The 20,606-nt window shown below is 44.5% G+C and overlaps 1 protein-coding gene across 2 annotated transcripts in view; it reads left to right on the top strand.

Moving 5' to 3' along the window:
* The window catches only part of ADAM22 (ADAM metallopeptidase domain 22), a 1,243,161-nt gene that overhangs the window by 1,000,708 nt on the left and 221,847 nt on the right, over positions 1–20,606 (top strand). For both annotated transcript variants that reach the window (XM_078663588.1, XM_078663589.1), the window contains one exon: positions 4,306–4,425. In XM_078663588.1, the coding sequence (XP_078519714.1) occupies positions 4,306–4,425 (120 nt within the window). The remainder of the gene's footprint in view (positions 1–4,305; positions 4,426–20,606) is intronic.

Raw genomic sequence — 20,606 nt, 5'->3', positions numbered from 1 at the left:
GGGTGTCGGCAATTCACCTACTATCAATACTGACTCACTAGAAACTGGGGACTGATGGATCAAGGCTTTTTACCCATTCTCTGTAGGTAAATGTGAGGGCACATATTGGGAAAGGTTCTTATGAAACCAGCCATTTTAGCTATCAAGAATCAAACGGAGCCAAAATGTCAAATATGATTTTGATATTTCCTGAATCTCTACAGTTTATAAAATCATTAAATACGACTTAAAACATGCTTCTAACCCCTGCATTGTTAGACCAAAGACCACAAAACTAAAAAAAGCAATAGGGAGAAGAAATAATATTTTAGTGACATCCCTAAACAACAAAACTCAAGCAGAATAATGTTAGCTCAATCTTTCTTGCTGCTAGCTTGTATAACAAAGTTACATTGTATTGGCCCTTTCAGGAAGAACAAAAATACTCTTTCACTCTCCTCCTTTCTTTGAATGACATTTAGTTTGTGGTTCAGCAGGCGTTTTTTCTGTGTTTATATGTTTACACTGGTAAGGGCTATTTCCCTTTTGGTGGGGTTTTATCAGTTATTATAGGTTTAAACCTAAAACCGGACAGCCTAAACATAAATAATCTTCTATAGGAAACATTCTCATTATCAGCACAGTCCCTGTTATCGTAGGTGCATGGGGGCACAGGGCATATTTCTACTCCTTTTTAAGTGCTCCTCAATCTGCATTTTAGTATTACAGAAGGAGCTGTAGACACTTGTTGTAGCTCCTTCTCCAATATGCATTACAGAGTTACAGGACTAGAGGCAAATCAATAGAGTTGGTATTCCGTTTTTTGCATATATGAAATGATTCATGCAAACAAGTAAACAGCTTTGCGTTTGTGCCTGCTTAATGTCACATGCACTGACACATGCTTAATGAGGCATTTGTGGGATGCTCTAACTATTCACTACCCATGAGGTGGCACACAGTTAGTGCCACACCAGGGTATTCTATGGAAGGAGGCATACAGACTCAGCAACACCCCACACTGGGATGTGTTGCAATGCCTTTTGCGGGGAGGGTGTGACCTCGTCCAATGGCGGTCTGAAGGTGTGTCTACAAGGACAACAAAGGTGCAGAAGGAGCCATGCTGTGAATGTCTCATCATACCTACCCTCCACCAAACATACTGAAAGGGGTGCTGAAGAACCCGTGAGGGTGGGTGAAGTCAAAGACTAATGACGTGTAGTAGTGGAGGCACTGAATTTACAAGTATAGTCATGAGCAAAATGTTTCATGCAATTTAGTCTAGTCTCTTAGTACTGGACAAATAAAAAGATTATTTAGTGCTGCATACATTTGTTCATTTATAGGATCTGTGCTCTCTGTGTGGTCACGATAAAAGCAGAGCTTATATTTACTAGTACATGTAATACATGGGTTTCTTCTGTTTTTACAAGTTTTCCTTTAACATCTTATAAAGATATGAATACCAGAGCCGTGTTTTTGGAAGTCAAGTAACGGACAAAATTAATATCCGAGAATAACACATATTTATTGTATATTTTCAGTTGTCATAAAGGGCTGGTTGAAAGTGGTGAGTCCATACAAACCATGCTATTCTAATCATAAAAAAAGAAGATCTAGAGATGTTTTAATAGATTATAACTTCAAATACATGCATATCATGAGTTTTGTGTACATGTTAATAAAGTTAAGTACAGAGTGTAGTTAAAAAATCAGCACGTATATGCTAGAATGTGGTTTATTAGTAGGGGTAATTATGGAACCTACCACTAGTAAGAAAGCCACAATCAGAATATAATGCCCAGTCAAGGTGTCAATAAATTATTCTCTTGCTCAACCCTTGATAGCTGGTTGCAAGCAAGCAGGTTTAACTTGGGAGGCAGGCGCACTTCGTTCTGCCAGCAGTCTTCTCCAGTTCTCTGGCGGCTGCCTCTCCCAGACATTGAGCCTCCTACTGATTGCGCCTTGATCATCATGGAAACAATAACCCCATTCCTACCTGGGTTTTGATCGGACTACGTTTTCTCATCTCTCCAACTCCCTCGTTTGACACCCACATTCTCAGATTTAACCTGATCATTATCCCGACAGCGGAGTCCGAGTATTAGGACCGATGCCCAGAGGAGCTGCCTAGACAGCTATAGAGGAGATCGGTCCTGGTTCACCCCTCGGCCGTCACCCACCCAGTCGGACCTTGGGCACAGTTTCCCCCATCTCCCTGTACTATGTACGGAGCAGGAGATATGGTTTTTAAAAATAAAACACTTCCTAATGCCAAAGTCAAAATTTCAGGCCGACCGCGATGGAGCGCGGATCAGATACTATTAGCGGTAGGGCCTGGTCAAGTTTTTACCTTCTGACTTAGTCACTTTTTTGGAGATTTTTCTCTTGTCGTCGAGCGAGGCTCCTCAGCAGGCCGGTTTTCGAGCTGACGGTGGTAGCTTGGTTCAGCGTGAGGCCATGGTGATATCCTGGAAGTCTTGAGCTCCAGTGCTTTCAGCGGGATGAACCTATAATTCAGGCCAGGTTGTGGTTCAACATCGGCAGCTTGACTTTCAACGACGGGTTGGTCCACTTATGAAGCTTTTTATCAAACTTTTTCCAAAGGTCTCCAAAGTTCTGGAGCTTCTTTCAGAAGGTCCTTTTGGGGTTCCAAAGTGTCCACAACACTAATCAAGAAGCTCTGAGTTGCTGTTTGGGATGTTGGGACTACGTCTCCCACAATGCACCTCACCAATTCTTTTAAAGTCCAGCTGAAGGTGATCAGCTGGTTTCTTCTGGCTTCTTCTGGCTGGAAATGATGCAGGTGGAGCTCTTTTAACCTACTGATTTCAGGGAGTCCACTCCTTCGCTTTTCAAAGCAAGGCAAAGTCCTTATGGGCTGAAGACCAATGTGTGCAGCAGTTGTAGTCCTTAATAGTGCAGTCCTCTTGGTGCAGGCCAGAGATTTAGCAGGACAGTCCAGTCCTCCTTCTTCTTGTAGTTTCAGGCAGGGATCTGTGTTGCTGGGCAGCTCTCCCACATTTCTCCAGTGCTCTTGGGTGACACTCTGGGGGGAACCCCTAACCAATGGGGTACATTGTACCACCCAGAAGTATGACAACTTCCTCCAAAGTGTGGCATAACCTTGTACCAGAAAGCGCATTGTTTGACAAAATCCAAGATAGAGAAACTCTCTCATGGAGATTAAGATCTGGCTAAGCTAACCCAATAGCGTGGCTAACTTGTCCTAACAATCCCCTTCCAACCCCTCTGCTAATTCAATTACTGGGGCTCCTGTCAGGCTGGGGTTGCAGAAAGCGGGGGTGAGCCTGTATCCAGTCCTACCTGTCATTCCCTCTTTGAAGACTAGTTTGGCTACTCCACCCCCATCCTGCCTTTTTCTTATACAGGTGCAGATCTCCTCCAACTAGTTGTCCTGTGTCTCTATGCAGGCCACTTCACACCCTATTAGAGTAGTTTGGTTCAGCCTGTCGAAGGCTGGCCCATCAGGAGAGGCTGCTAGAAGGCTGGATTTGCAAGTTCTGTAACTTTCTTTTGTAATAGTTATAGTAAATCTACCTAAGAAAGTTGCTGGATTTATCATAACTATTCTTTTAAGTCTTTGAAATAATATTTCAGCTCACTCCTGCCAATAGTTATACTTTATAAATTATTCCCATGTTAGTCTATTAAGCTAATGTACTACAATGCGGAAAAACGGAGTCCACAGTTTTTTCCTCACCAGGTCATTTAAAACATCTTTTATAATATCCCTGCTTATTTTAAAGTTGCACCCTACCCTTCGGGCACCTAGGGCAGACTTTAGGGGGGACGTATATGTACAATTAAGGTAGTTTAAGACTTTGGAAGTACCTTTAATTCCAAAATCGAATTTGGACATCTTTTTATTTTAAAAGCAGCTTGCAAAGCAGGGCTGGCTTATAAAATGTCAGCAGGCAACACAGGAGTGCACACTTAAGTGCATTAAATCTACCTGGACTATAGACTTACATGCCCAACCATATACTAGGGGCTAACAGGTGGGTTGTCAAATCAATTGTAATTACACGTAATTACCTTATACCTTTTACACAGAGCTCTAGCCCTGGTTAGCAGAACCCTGGGCACAATCTGAGTCAGCTACTGCCAGTATCAGTCAAGAAATGGGGGTGATCATGTCAAAAATGATGACTTTCTCACAATATAAAACATGCTGCAGTGACAGACTTGCTTGCTATTTGCTGGACAGATTGCACTGTGTTGTATAATTCTGTGTACAACAATTAGGACATTTTATTAAATCCTCTGTGTTTTTTTTGTAATAGCTGTTTTGTTTTATTGCAGAGATGTACTGTGTGGTTACCTTTTGTGCTCAAACATCTCAAATGTTCCAAGACTTGGAGAACTTGATGGAGAAATCACAACATCTTCAGTTTTACAGCAGGGTAAAACTTTAAACTGCAGGTACTGTAATGGCAATAACTCTTTATTATAAACATCTACAAGGGCGGCCTCCTAGACTGAATGTAGTCCTTGCATGAGTTCAGAGAATACATCGGTAACGATGGTCAGCACTAGTTTAAATAATGAATTTGATATTATTTTGTAAATGCACTTTTTATTGCAACTTTTGAATTTTGATATCTGCATGGAAGACAGTGGCGTATTTCAGGGCCAATAATGTCTGGTACCTTCTGCTCCAACATTCCATTGCTTGTCTTTCTGCTTCTTCAGGGTTATTGTAAAACATTATACTATAAGTGGGTGGACTGTTCCAATAGCAATTTAGCTCTTCTGCCTGAGCTGTAACTGGTGTTAGAGGCAATCTCCCTCATTATAGGCCCTCATCTGCAGCTCATGTCTATAACTAGGGAGCAGGGCCTTTAGCAACCATTTTTGCTGTCAGCGGTGCAGTATTATGCTATATGAATTAACTGTTTTAAATAAATACTTTTTGTAGATTTGTACTGTTCAGAAACGCATTCTATTCAGTCTAGCTTCTAACTTCGATTTATAGGTAAAGCTAAGTATATTACTTTCAGTAATTGCGACAGACTAACATATATGGGGTAGGGATAGCCAATGCGCATAATAGTGAATATAAGTGTAATTGACATAGGCACATATTAATCAAACTTCTCTGTATCATACTAACGCTGTAGTTTGCCCTCATGTCCGTGGATCAGACACTGCACAAAAACAATGTGAATAAAAGGTAGAGGGACATATCCATCAAAAGTGCAGCAGGTGCAGTGGCACTGGGCGCCTGGAGTCCACTGCACCCAAATTAAAGTTATTTTTACTAGCAAACCAAGGGCTAGAGGACACATTATCCTTGTTTGCTTTGGGGCCAATGCACCCTTGTTATGCCTCTGAAAAGGGACAAAAATAATAGAGCATTTGCTTTGTAACTGAGCTTCCCAACTGGGTCAGGTAAACTAGTTCTTTATAGTCTGCCCCCTGGGACCAGAAGGATCCCTTTTAGTGGTAAAACTGTGCATATGTCTACTGACATTCATACACATTGTAAAATGATTATAAACATTGAAGGATGCACCATGTTGCTCCTTGCTGACAGACCTAAAAAAAGAATGTTAAGTGGCCACAAAATCATTAGAACTATAATATCGTATTACGTATTCAAATCTTTATTTCGATCAAGTGATCATAAAAGATATACAATAAGACATCATTTAAAATTTCAAAGCATCAATATTTCATTTGTGTTAAATACATAAGTTAAAAAGGAATATTAAAACATGAGTAACATTGTATCAGGGGAAAATAATTTTTCAGGAGTCAGCAGCCATCTTTAGGTAACGAGTTCGAGCATGCCACATTGCTGTTAAAAATTTGGCTAGGGCAAACACAGTTGGCGGGGATAAATCTGTTTTTAGAACTCTGAGTGCAGGGAGGAATGTTCTAAATCCCAAGTTTCTAAGCAGGGGGACGAGCCAGAATTGCCTGCTTTTTCGATAAGCTTGGCACAAAAAGATAACATGTACTTCGTTCTCTTTGGTGTGGGCACAAGCAGGGCACGTCTCTGTGGCGGACCGCCCAGGCCATGCTGTGGTGAAAGACATTAGAGGAAGGGTCCCATACCTCCATTGCAGGAATAATTTTCTAGTTAAAGCAGGAGTCATTCCGTCCAAGACACTTTCAAGATGGTATGAATCTTTAGTTATGATAAAGCGATGTGTCAAAGAACCCTCTCGTGCACTGTCCAGGACTCTGGAAAGCATTTTAGCATAATATGCTCTAGAGAGCACTTTCCTTGGGATCCTGTTGCTTGTGCTTTCTGGATGGGACCACAATTCTGGTATTCCAATGGTCTCGCATGTTCTCTTGATGTATTTTAGCCAAGGGATTTTGGTCGCATTAGGTAGAGATAAAAATTCCTGTAGCTCAGATCGATAGTAGGTGAGATCTTGGCTACTCCAAATGCGGCGCCAGAATAGTAAGGGTTTGAGCCCTAATTCCTCCGTGATGGGCCTCAGACCCAGGTCCAATCTCAGAGGCAAGAGTGGAGTGCTTGGCGGGAGGGCGGTCAGCTGCCTTAAGAATTTATTTTCTGTAGTCTGCAAGGGGAGGGACGAGATGTAGCCCCACATCTCTCCCCCATAAGTTACACCCGCCCGCGCCTGGGCTTTATATATTTGGATGGCGGGAGTCAGAGGGCGATAAGTTGACTTAGTAGCAATTCTCATGATGCCACCCACCTTCTGGGCCAACTTCATGTTCCCTTTAGTCTGGTGAGCCCCCCACGTAAGGTTTTGGTTAAAGTTATCCCTAGATACTCTATTGTAACAACCCTTTCTAGTCGTACTGTGCCAAGCAAGGGATTTGGGCGCTTTGGGGACTTAGGATTTAAGATCATAAATTTTGTTTTTTGTGGGTTGATTTCAAGACCCCTTTCTGTGCAGAACTCCAGGAAGCCATCAAGCACCCTCTGTATGCCCATCGGGGTTTTAGACAGCAGCAGGGTGTCATCCGCAAACATAATTGCGGGCACCCTGCTGCCAGTCAGTTTTGGGGCATCAGTATTGGCGATCCCGGTCAGGTGTGCGATTACCCCGTTCACAAAGAGGCAGAACAGGGTCGGTGCAAGCATGCAGCCCTGTCTCACCCCTCTGCTGACGGGGAATCTTTCGGTTAGTTTACCACTTCTCCCACACCTGACCCTTGCAAAGTTGTTATGGTGTAGTTTAATCAGAATTGCAAGGATGTCTTTTGGGACGCCTAGCTCTGCCATTACCTCCCACAGTTTTGATCTTGGCACTAAATCGAAAGTGGCACGTAAGTCCACGAAGACCGTGTACAACGTGCCGCCCTCGATAAGTGCAGTCCTCCAGTACATGAGGTTTAATCTGAGGATTTGGTCAATTGTGGAGACCCCCCTCCTAAATCCTGCCTGGTATGGACTCAGAGTATCTGTCTCCTCCAGCCAACTCTGCAACCGATCCAATATTAGCCTGCCAAAAAGTTTCTGAGAAACGTCGATAAGGCTTATTGGACGATAGTTGGCTGGGAGCAGAGGGGATCCCTTTTTGAATATTGGGACCACCTCTGCGCCCAGCCAAGTATCAGTGACCTCCATACCCTTGAGAACCGCGTTAAATATCAACAGGAGGTACGGGGCCCATATCCCGGGTTCCTGTTTGTAAAGATCTCCTGGGACCCCGTCCAGCCCTGGTGCTTTTCCTCCTGCCAACCCCGCAATTGCAGCACGGACTTCTTTTTCCGTGAAGGGTTCACCCTCTTGGTCGCTCGGAATAGTGCAATCGGGCCTGCTCTGAAACGCATCATCCACTGCGTATAAGGATTGGTAATGCTCCTGCCATATGCCAGGGGCTATGTTGGGTTCGATTGCCGAAGGGAGATCTTTTGACCCATGATTAACCAGCCGCCAAAATTTACAGGAATCCCTGACTGCTAGTGCACCAGAAAGGTCCTCCCAATACTTAATATCCCATTCGGCCTTAGCATTTGCCAACAGTATCTTGTAAGCCCGTCTTTTGGCTTGTATCAACTCCCGACATCCCCGCGCTTTAATTGCGAGTAGGAGCTCTCGTTTTGAGTCCCGGCATGTGGCATTATACCAGGACTTTTTGTGTGTCCCCTTATTTTTACCTGCTCCTTTGACAAATAGGTCTAATTCCAGGGTATTTATTAGATCTTCATGGATTTGCCACAATTGATCTCTTTTTTCCCCGTTATCTAGATCGTTTGCATGTGCGAATGCTTTTTCAAGAACTGGAGTAATTTTGGCATAAAGCCTGGGTAGCTTATCGCCACTTGTGGCCAATTTCCCCCACCTCACTCTCCTCCTGTTATTCTCCAGAAGTAATCCTGTAGTTGGATTTTCTTTGTCCGGTCCTGTGTCCTCGATGCCTGGCATGGCATATTCGAGCTCGAGGGCGTTATGGTCGCTGTCCTCTCTATCCAGTACCCTGAAATCGATTATTCGCGACCAACATGGCAGTTGGACTAGGACGTAATCAAGTCTGGATTCACTTCCTAATTTATTGAAAGTGTGTTTACTTGGGATATCCGATTTTGTACGCCCATTGCATGCTCTTAGACCGTAGTTAAGGGTCATTGCGGTTATCTGAAGAGCAAGGGGAGTCCAGGCTCTTGGTGCGGGTGCCACCGTAGCTGGTATCAGCCATCTTGAGTCCTCGTCTAGGGAGGGTCCATCAAGCAGGCCAGGGAGTGGCTCATAGTGTGAATTGAGGTCCCCTGCGACTACGTGGGGGAGGTCCCTTGGGATTTCGCTCAGGAAAGCCGAAAGTTCATCAATGGCATTCGATTCACATAATATAACAACTGGTCTCGAATAGACATTTATAACCATCAACTTAGCAAGGTTTGGCCATTCTAGCAGGACAGGTAATATATCCTCAGAGTCGACAGCTAAGCACCTAGCCTTGCAGCCCAAGTGGGATGCAATCATGGTTATCAGTCCTCCTGATGGACGTCCCCTTCCCCCCCATTTAGCTTTTTTTGAGAACACTGCGAACCCCGGGCATAAATACTTCTCTCTTGCCCAGGTTTCTTGAAAGAGGCAGTTACTTTTTGAGCTAATGTACGCCAGCTACTCCGGGCATTCCATTTTGTTACCAAGGCCAGCTATGTTCCATGAAATCATGTTAAGTGCGGCGGGTCTTCGAAATGGTAACTCAATGTTGGAAAGGTTATCCTTTTTGGTGGCAGGATTTGGGTTTGCCATTTGGTTTTGTGGCAGTTCGCCCTGTATAGGCCCTATGATACTAACATTGTCCGCTACCTCTGCTGTAGGGTTTCCGGGATCTTGGGCGTGGCTGTGTTCGTTAAAAATAGTTATTTGTTCTATTGGGGATTGAGTTTGTTCCCAGGGGACAGATCTATTCTCTATATTGTCCGTTAGATGAAGACAGTCCTTGGCCCTAGCTTTGAAGTTGGGTAGTCAGTCAACCATTTCGAGGCTACTATATCTATTAGAGGTTGAGAGGTAGGCAGGGTGGTGTATGGCCCGGGGACTCCTCTCAGTGTTCCACCCCAACCACCCCTCCTCTTAGTGCTCTACTCCCACCCTTCGTCATCACCATAGATTGGTAAGTACTCAGGCCGCATGCTCCTCTGGTAATGAGGCTCCCTCCTTCCTACACTATTACTCTCCCACTCTCCCAATAGCTCCTGGTGGTGCCCCCATCTTGGATCTTCTGTTATATACATACTTGATGGGTAGAAGGATGAGAGGGGGAGAGCCTGGATGAGGTTCCCTTGATCGTCAGAGGGCCAGCTACAGATGTACGAGGCTGTCCTCGGTTCCCTAAAACTAACCACAATGCAGTCACCTCTAGTTGTCTTTCTCTGATTGCCCACCCAAGCGACACGTCTCACCATGAGAACGTCGCTGGTTGTGCCTTGGGGAAGAGGTCTATATAAAGATAACCAGTTGATGACTTTGTTCTTAAGTGAGGCAGTCGTCTCTGTGGCAGTGGGGGATAATTCGGGTACACCCACCAGGATCACTGTATAGGGGGACGCCTCCGGTGGTAAATTCACAGGTTTGATATTACGAGAATTATTTTGCATATTGTCTGAAGATCTTGTGTCACTCTTTATTTTTTCCGGGGGATTAGGATTGCCTATGGGTTTTGTGGATGTGTTTGGTGGTGGGGGTACCGGTACCTGAGTTGATGTGGATGGCGTGGCTTTGTTTGGGGTAGCGGATGGTTGGAGAAAGTTATTTTGGCTAGGTTTATGTTGTGTATTTTGAGGGGTGGGTAGCCTAGTTTTCTTCATTAGAGTTACGGGATCTGTACTCTTTTTGGACTTTTGATCTAACCCCCCTTTGGCTCCCTTAATTTCTGTTTTGAGGCTGGATTGTAGATTTTTCAATATTAACCAGCCTGGCTTCAATCTTTATCAACCGAGCTTCTAGGGGGCTTAGGAGTGACCTGAGGAGTGTGCCTAAATCTGCGAGTGTGATATCCTCGTTGGAAGAATCTATGGAGATATTTGAAGGGGAGGGTGTATCTGCAGGAATAGTGACTATTGGTTGGGGCTCCATGGCACTCTTAGATAACTGGCCCGAAGTGTTTCCGCCTGCGCTAGCGGCGCCCTTAGCAGGGTCAAGTTTAGATGTTTTTACCTTGCTAACTCCTTTGGTTTGACCCCCTTTCTTCCTTTTTTGAATGGCTCCCTCCCTTGCTCCCCTTGAGGGATCAGAGGGGTTCACACTGATGCTGGGTATGGCCGAGTCCTTACTAGAAATTGGAAGTGGGACAGATGGTATTTGGACCATTGGAAGAGTCATGAGGCTCATATCCTCAAGATCGTTGAAGTCCTCCATGGTGAGGTCTGGGTTGATAGGTAGCTGGTTTGTCTCTGAACCCTCCTGGTTGGTGTTGGGAGGTTCTGGCCTTCCTTCTGGGGTCTTAGCCAGGGCCATTGGACCCAGTGATGATCTCCTCACCCACTCAATTTCTTGGGAAATGCGCCTTTCGAGAACGGTGATTTCATCTATCAGAAGTGAACCAGCTTTGACAAAGTAGTTGTCAATGGGACCTTTGGTGGCTCCGGCCACAACCTGTGCGGATTTACTCCTTGTTTCCCTGGTACACATCCCTGTGTCTTGATGGTCCAGATCAGTAGCAAGCAAGCAGGTGGGTCGATGGGGCCAGTCCGACCAGGGGGGATAGCCCGATCCCGGTCTCTCCGGTCCTCGAACGGCCTCAAACGGCCCGCCCTTTGCCCGGGCTTCGCTCCGCGCTTTGCCCCGCGCGCGTCCCGCGTGCGCGTCAGACGCTATCTGGTTATAACGGGAGAGGGGCGGGAAGAGGACCAGCTGCGGCGAGTCTACAGGCGCAGCGCCCGCTGGTCCTCGCAGTCCCGCAGGGGCGAAAGCGTCTCTAGGCGGCTCCTTTCGCTGTCCGGAAGTCCCCAGTGATGCTAGCCGCGAGCGGCTCCCGCGCAGCGGGGGCCGCGAGGAGTGGGATTAAAACAGGAAAGGAACCACTTGGCAGAAAAGCAGGGGAGAAAGCACGTTGTCCCTCTATTTGCAGGGATGCACAGACGCACTGAACGCCCAGCCCTCAGTTCTTAAATCCAGACGGGAGGGGGGCGGGAAGAGGACCAGCTGCGGTGAGTCTACAGGCGCAGCGCCCGCTGGTCCTCGCAGTCCCGCAGGGGCGAAAGCGTCTCTAGGCGGCTCCTCTCGCTGTCCGGAAGTCCCCAGTGATGGTAGCCTCGAGCGGCACCGCGCAACGGGGGCCGCGAGGAGTGGGATTAAAACAGGAAAGGAACCACTTGACAGGAAAGCAGGGGAGAAAGCACGTTGTCCCTCTATTTGCAGCGATGCACAGACGTCAGGGAAACATTTATATGAATTCTTTATACCTGTGTTTTCTTGTCTATTGTTTTTTTCTTGGAGTTTTATATAGCACCAACTTGACCCAAGGTATCGGGTATCAGAGCGCTTTACATGAGCACCAGTTGCATTACACAAGGACCCATTAATTTTTGTTAAGCACAGGGAGATCAAGGGCTAGATGTACGACCTGGAATTGCATGCGCAAACAGGGTTTCGACCCGTTTGCGCATGCAATTTCCGTCTGGGCCATGTACAATTCCTAAATATTTAGGAATTGCGAGTCGCAATTAGGAAAGGGGCGTTCTCTTCCTAATTGCGTCCGCAATCTATGTACAAATGTTTTGTGACCGCAATTGCGGTCGCAGAACACTCGCAAATTACCACCCTCTTCAAGAGGGTGGTAATGCAGTCGCTATTTGGAAGACTTTGTGACTGACTCCAAAAATATTCTTTAAGTGCAGGTACTGGTCCCACGGACCACTTCCTGCCCTTTTATTGTCTTTTTTGTTTTATGCATCCTGTTTTCCTTTAAGGAAACGAGCTGCATTAAAAAAAATACTGCTTTATTTAAAAGCAGTCCCAGACATGGTGGTCTGCTGAGCCCAGCAGGCCACCATACCTGGGAGGGCCTGCCATTCACAATGAGATCGCAAATTGCGAGAGGTTCATTAATATTCATGAGCCTCTCTATTTGCAACCCCATTGGGAATCGCTAACAGTGTCTCTGACACTGCTGTGCATTGGATTGAGCGCCTCACAATTTGCTTCTCGCAATTTGTCGCAAATTGCGAGGCGCTAAATCCAATGTTCGTACATCTGGCCCCAAGTGATTTGCTCAGAATCACAGGTTGTTGAGCATCATTGCTGAGACTCAAACCCAGTTCTCCAGATTTTAGAATAACCGCCCTTGCCATTAGGCCACATACGTCTGGTGTTAGCCAAGACCTTTTGATTTTACTAAGATATGGATAATTACTTATAGGGGCTGTCAGCCACCTATCATCATCCATCGGTCTGTTGTTTGCCATTTCTCATTTAGCTTGTCCCACTACAACATATAACATAGGGCAATGGTATAGCCTACTTAAGCCACTGGTTAACTTCACTTTGAGTAACTGCATGTTGCTCTCCCACTTGGAGCACATCTGCACTCAAGCTAGTTCCCTTCAGTGCTGGTGTTTTTGTATTTACTTTATAATTACATTAGTGTTGCCTTTGTGTTTAAAACCTGATGTAAAAGAAGGATGCTTTTGATGCACATTCTATCGTTATCATATCCCCTCTCCTGCCAATGGAATATAGCATGTTACAACGCATGCTAAACATCACATACTATTACAACGCGGTTGTTACAACAACCGCGTTGCTAGTACGTAATGAATTTACATCGCAAGTCATTAGAACGACTTGCACTAGGGGCGCGCTGGACTTAGGAATAAGTAGTATTAATTACTATTCCGACTCCAGTTTGCGCAACAGTAGGGAAGGTGTTGGAATTTATTTCAATGACCTGAGCGGCCCCTAGTGCAAGTCGTTCTAATGACGTGCGATGTGAATGCATCGCGTACTAACTACAAGGTTGTTGTAATGACCGCGTTGTAATGGTAGCGCAATGTAATGACAGTGTTGTAAACTCTGTTTCCCCTGCCAATGCTGTTGTAAATTCCTTTTGAAGTGTTTTGTTTTTCTGACTGCTGCTATTTCACAGTATACCAGACTCTGTCCATTGTTCTGTGTTCAGTTATCCTCTTTTTGATGTTTTTTCTTTCTCTCCTTTTTTACTTTCCTAATATTTTTCATTCCTTCTTTCTATCCACTTTTCTTTCTTTCTCTTTCCTTCTTGCTTTTTCTTTTCTTTCCTTTCCTTTCATTCTTTTTCTTTTTTCTCTCTTCTTTCATTCCATCTTTCCTTATGTTTCTTTCTTTTTTTGTTCTCTCATTTTCCTACTCACTTTCTTTCCTTCCCTCATTCTTTTCTTCTCACTTTCCTTTTTTCTTTCTGTTTCTTTCTCTTTCTCCCAGTCTGTTTCCTTCTTTCTTTCTCTTTCACTCAATCTTTCCTTCTCTCTTTCATTCTTTCTCTATTACATACTCTTTTTTCTCTCTTCTCTTTCATTGTCTCTTTTCTTCTCTTTCCTTCTCTCCTTTCTTTCCTTTTCTTCTCTTTCCTTCTCTGACTTTCCTTCTTTTCCTATCTATTGCTTTCTTTCATACTTACCTTTTTACTTGCAGTCTTTCGTTCTTGCCCTTTTTCTTGACTTCTTTCTTTCTTGTCTTTTTCCTTGTCTTCTGTTTTTATTGCTTTTTTCTTTCTCCCCTGCCTTTTCCTTCCTTTCTTCTTTTTTCTTACTTCTTGCCCTTTTTCTTGCCTTCTGTCTTTATTGCCTTTTTTTCTTGCCTTCTTTCCATCTTGCCTTTTTTTGCCTGCCTTCTTGCTTTCTCTATTTTTTCTTTCTATGTTTCTTTCTTTGTTCAGAGCTTTCTTTCTCAAAGGCAAGAGGCATGCAGCCAATGCCAGACTGTTTGACAGTTTTGTGTGCAGTGTTAGCAAGAGCTTTTGATTTTACTAAAATTACGTGTATAACACAGTTACTTATAAGGGTTTCAGACAGACTTCTGTAAATCTGTGTTTCGTGTCATTCACATTTGTCTTCCACCTATTTTAACATGTATTCAGGGCAATGTATCCGCCCCCTTGAGCTATTGGCTGACCACTCTGAGATCTAATATTGTTTTTTTTTTTTTTGCGGTCTTGTCTTTTGTTTTATTCTCTTCTTGTGTTTAATTGAAGACACTGAAAGGGCCTGCTTTAAGTGTGCTTCTGCTGTTGGCATCCAGACTATTTAAATTTCTAACCACTTTGTTGTGTATACAACCTGTCACTAGTTGCCTCACAGTGCAGAAGGAGTGAGAATGAGGCCTATGGAAGACAAGACTGAGCCTGAGAAAGAGAATTGTTTTCAACCCTTCAGGTGTCTCAAACTTCTTTTAAGTGTCTCATCCTGTTGTTACTAGAATGGCTGCACCCTTGCTTTTAAGTTACAGTGATGCCTGAGTGCTGTGGGTTTAGCGCGCTGTTATTATCTATGTGGAGATCCTCCAAAATCACGTTGATTCCTTCTCTGCATAAAGTATGCAATACCTAGTACCCCACGGGGCACATGCAGGGTCTCACTTGAGTGCGCTCCTCATTGGCTGCACTCTACTGCCCTCCTGAAGTACAGACAGGCATCCACTTCAGGCCAGTCATAATTTTTACAAATGGGACTCAGACTGGTGAGTACCCTAATGTGGGCGGGCTTTGGCTTGGATGAACTCAACCTCAGTAGATCTTGAAGAGAAACTATAAGAACACCTTTATTGGAAATTCCTCTTGTACATTCCGTGTTGTACAGCAGCAACATTGTAAATTTTAATCCTAGGCAAAGCACTACACAGATTGCGCTACTTTGCACAACGCGAACTGCATGTAGCACAGTACAAACACGCGTAGTGTAGTGCAGCAGTAATTTCTCGCTTGCTCGCGGTCCTCAACGTCAAGTTGACGACCGCGAGCAAGAAAAATGACATCCCGGCAAAACTTTTTCCTCGTTCGCGATCAGCAACATCAAGTTGCCGATCGCAAGAGTGGAAAATAAACCTCCCGGCGAGATTCTTAACGCGGGGAGGTCAGGTTTCTCATTGCGAGTGGTCGCGTATGCTCGGGACCCCTTGTGATGAGAAACTACCAGTCCCCGTTGAGAAAGCTGCAGCTCGAGTAACAATCGACTCGAGCGGCAGTAAAAGACAGCTTGCACTGTGCAAGATGCCGTTTTCAATGATTGCACAGTGTGGACAAGCATCCGGCAATGTGCAATCATCGCGAACAGGGTACTACACAGTTCGCGTAGTGCTACGCATAGTGCAAAGTGTCCTTTGCGTAGCTCTACTTCGCGAACTACACCCAGGTAATACCTGTTTTTTGTGACTATTTAGTGATGTTAATTAACAAACTTCTTCTCACCTTATCGGACTCCTGCTGGAACATTTTGGCTGACTTTATTTTCCATGTAAAAGAACAGACTAGTGAGTAAAAACATAGGTGGTAATTGTATTTGAGGCTCTTATTTGTTTATACAACTCCCAGGTTAGACCAAACTAGACCAGAACTAATGAGAAACTCCTCATCAGCGAAGCGTGTAAGGGAGCTAATCACATGATGAGGACACTCAGAAACATCAAGACATTCCTTCCAGTAAAGGACTTCAAGTAGGTGGTACAAGCACTGGTCCTGCCAAAGCTGGACTACGGCAGCGCTACGCTATGTGGCCTTCCCAAATACACCCTGGATCCCCTAAGGGCATCACTGAATGCGGCGGCCAGAATGGTCACAGGTACCAACCGAAATGAGCACATATCCCCAATCCTAAAATCTCTTAACTGGTTGCCCTACGAAGCTCAAATTCAGTGAAAGATTGCTGTTCTGGCGCACAAAGCCCTGCATTTCAAAACTCCCAGGTACCTAGAGCAAAAGCTTGAATGATCCTGCGGTGGGAGAGCCTCCAGAAGCGCTATCACTCTCCTCCTGAAACCACCATCCTTAGCAAAAAGAGAACCGGTCTCTGAGCCTTCTCCGGCACTGCCCCAAGGATAAGGAACTGTCTTCCACCGGAAATGCGCTGTATCTCTTCAACGACTGCTTTCAAACTGAAAGCCAGGACACATTTTTACCTTAACTTGGGCTAGGATCACTTGCTTGAAATCATTGTTTCTACAACCATTGTACCTTCATGTGATGCTGCTCTTCTTTACCGCATGTGTGTGCCCCTTCATAGCCCGTTATATTCCTGTTTATCGTATTACTCTTCTTGATCCACATGTCTGGGAAATATACGAGTATTCCTGTTGTGTATTCCTACTTGATGTCGATATTGGATCTATGCTCTTCTTTTCCGCCTCGTGTACCCATTTCGTAGACTGCTACATACCCATTTATTGTACTACTCTCCTTGATTCAATTTTCTGGGAATTATGCAATTATTGGTCTGGGATTTATGCGATTATTCCTGTTGTGTATTCTTACTTGTTGTTGATATTGGACTTATGTCGTTCTTTTGTAAAGTGCTCTGATATCCTTCTGGATCTTGTTTGCGCAATATAAAACTTAATAAATAAATAAATGAAATTGAAGTTTCCTCCTGCTTCTCATATGCAGACGCTAAGATGCTGCTCACCTGGTCACCCTCTATTGGAGCCCCATTAGTGAGACAGAACTCAAAAGGAAGATATTTCAGGCTGCTTGGCACTGTTCCGTGTCAGAGGCACGCGGAAACTTGAGGAAATTTAAGCACACATGACCACCAATAATTGATGTGTTCTTTACTGCCAGGAAGTGCGATTTTACGGGGCTATCCACTTTTTCTGAGGCACCCAGTGCGTGTTTCTATGTGGCTATCTCTTAACTTGGTGGTACTGATCTCATGCCTTTGTTCCTCCCTGTGACCCTAGTTACTGTTAAAGAATGACTTGGTGGAAAAGTTTTTTCTTTCTTGATTAATATTGCTTCTTAATGCTCTGAGCTCTGAGGGTCACATTGTCCTCTTATTTCATTTACTTCCATCTGTACCTGGCATTCATTCTCTGTAAGGCTGGCCACAGTACAAGAAGTTTATTTTCTTGTTGGTTTCTCTAAAGACATCTGCCTTGTGTGCTACATTTGTCTCTTTTGGTTACTTTTATAGCTCCACTAGCATTCCTCTTTGTAGCGTCAGAGGGATACATGGGATAAAAATGTATTACAAGCAGCCCTCGTTAAACTAAGACGAAAAAGAAGCATCATCATGCACGTCATGCTTTACGTGTTGTATCCTGTTTATCTCTTTGCCTCTGCAGAGAGGTGTGCAGACCCATCCATAAAAGGTGTAATAAAATAACGCCTTTAAACATTCAATGTAGCACAAGTCCATGCCATTGTTTACTCTGTACATTAAATAAAGGGCGACCCTAGTCCTGCACACATTGCTCTTTGCTAACAGAAGAGATGGGATGTCACCAAGCACGCTCCTTCTGTTAGAGCCTACCTTACCTTGCTTGATTCTCTGTGTTAGGGCAACAAATGTGACTGCTACTCGCACCTGTGCATGTTTAAGGGGAGAAAATGTGGCCTAACGGCTAGGGCTGTCGACCTCGAAGCTGGGGGACCGGGTTTGAGTCTCAGCTGGGACGCTCAATATTCTGTGATTCTAGGAAAATAACGTAATCTCCCCGTGCCTAGCAAAAATGAATGCGTCCGTCTGTAACATAACTGGTGCTCGTGTAAAGCGCTGATACCTCCGGGTCTAGTTTGCGCTATATAAAACTCCACATAAAAAGAAACCCTTAAGGAGACATGTCTGGAGCGTGGCAGGGTGCACCTTCAGCTTTCTCTTGCTGGAGTCAGCATGGCTTCATGGACAGATCATGGTGTACCTCAGGGGACAGGCAGATTTTTCCCGAAAAATAAACAGCTTTGAAAATTATGTAAGTAGTCGCTATGTTGACATGAATTGCTCACAGACCTAGGCGTCTATTCCAGTGGAGCTAAAACAGACAAGTGTTCACTTCAATAAGGAGCAGTCACATACAGTTCTGGGTCAATTTGCATGAAAAATGTTCCCTATGTGATGCTACACTGCACCGCATTTATTATGAAGTGCACTAGGAACAACCATTGGCAGAAACAATAGGTCTTGCAATAGCTGCTTTATTGGGATCATCTTCTCATGGTGTTCGCAATTCTTTACTGTTTAGGAAGCTGCCCAGCCCCCATCAATCTGAAAAAAACACTGTATCAAAGCAAAGCAAAATTGCCATAATAGTACTTGGCACTAAAACGAACTACATGGTGTGTGGATGTGATTTTTGTGAATGGGCAGAATTCCAATACTGAATTTGACCCAAACTGCATTATGTAGTTAGTGAAAGCAAAATGTGAGTGACCCAATGGGTGAAGAGGGCAGGCAAAAAGCCACTATAAGTAAGGATGTTGTACGCATAATTTTAGTAACATAGAAAGGTCTTCCTAATGCAAAAACTAAAATTGATAACCACATTCAAGCCTTTCTGTACAGCAAACAAATTAGCCACGCTGTTTATCCAGATGCAAACATCTTGTCAGTGAAGGTGATTTAGGGGTTCATCTTGATGGAAAGCCACTACCCCTGCCTGCAAACACCAGTATTTCAGGTAACCAACTTCCTCATACATATGCATTAGTACCATGTGGCGTCCCACAGGGCTCATCCCTGAGCCCAACGCTATTCAATGTTTATGTAACTGATTTAGAAAGAGTCATCAAGTCTCATGGGATGAGCCTTACATCTTATGCGGACGATACCCAGTTGGTCCTGGCCATAGAAAACAATGGACAGGAAATAGCAGCCAACTTCCAGCATGGCATGCTCGCGATCAGCGACTGGATGGCCACAAATTGTCTGAAGTTAAATTCCGAGAAAACGGAAGTCATGATCTTTGGCAAGCCCAGCCCGACCTGGCCCACTGCCTGGTGGCCCACAGAACTAGGTCCCCCGCCCAACCCTGTCACCAAGGTTAGGAACCTAGGTATGGTACTGGACGACAAACTCCCTTTTGCCGCTCATGCCAATGCCATCGTCTCTTCCTCTTTCTACAAACTGAAAACTATTTAAAAAATCCTCCCCTTTCTCCCCCCCCAATTCTGGAAACATACTGGTCACAGCTTTTGTAATGTCCTCCTTGGGTTATTGCAACAGACTTTTTATCAATGCCCAGCAACAAGCTATCCTCAAACTACAGTCGGTACAGAACGCAACGGCAAGAATGCTCTCGGGAACTCCTAAGTTCAAACCTATTGCCCATATTATCAAAAGTTACCACTGGCTTGCAGTAAAAAATCTGCATTAAATTCAAGGCTTTATGCATCGCTTACAAAGCCTCACGCAAGCTAGGACCCCGGTTCCTTCTCAACTCCTTAGCTTTCCATGTCCCTAACCGACTACTACGATCTTCCAACGCCCTCATGATGTCCGTACCACGCACTAAAACAGCCTCCTGGGGCGATCAAAGTTTCATTGTCTCTACAGCCAAACTTTGGAACTCTCTCGATTTAGACACTCGATCCAGTCCCACTCTGTTAGCTTTCAGGAGAAGAATAAAGACCTGGCTGTTCAATCAATAATTCACCCCATCTTCTGCAACGTTCACAGCGCCGAGACGCCCTAGGGCATTTGATGCACTTTACAAATTTCAAATAAATTAGTAGAGCATGTGTGACGCAGAACATCTAAATTCCGTCCTTGTGTATGTTTATGGGTGAGCACGCCAAAGATAAGTTTATGCATGTCAGCACAGGTAGGTATTATTAACATGTTTTTTTCTGGTGCGCTTTTTTCTTTACCTACTCATGGATCAACGTGTACTGATTTTGAATATATTGAATAGCTGAAAGCTAATCTGCTTGTCTGATCTCCGTAATCGCAGAGCACACATCACTCGGTGTCTATAGCAGTCACTCTCTCCTATGGTATCTCTTGCTCAGTGCAACACAGGAAGCCAACATCTCAAGTATAGGTGTATGATGTTACAACACATGCCATTACCCCACAAGCCATTACAACGCAAATCTTTACCCCACCTTGCTGTTGGGGGTATGCTTGAAGTTGGAATAGTATAATTTACTATACCAACTCCAGTGTGTGCAACAGTATGTAAGGTGTTGGAGTTAAATCCAACACCTTCTACCCCCTGCAACAAGCCATTCGCGTTGTAACGACATGCAGGGTAATGGCTTGCA

Source organism: Lissotriton helveticus, chromosome 10, assembly GCF_964261635.1.
Source record: "Lissotriton helveticus chromosome 10, aLisHel1.1, whole genome shotgun sequence".
Classification (NCBI taxonomy): domain Eukaryota; kingdom Metazoa; phylum Chordata; class Amphibia; order Caudata; family Salamandridae; genus Lissotriton; species Lissotriton helveticus.
This window is presented reverse-complemented; position numbering and strand designations above follow the sequence as displayed.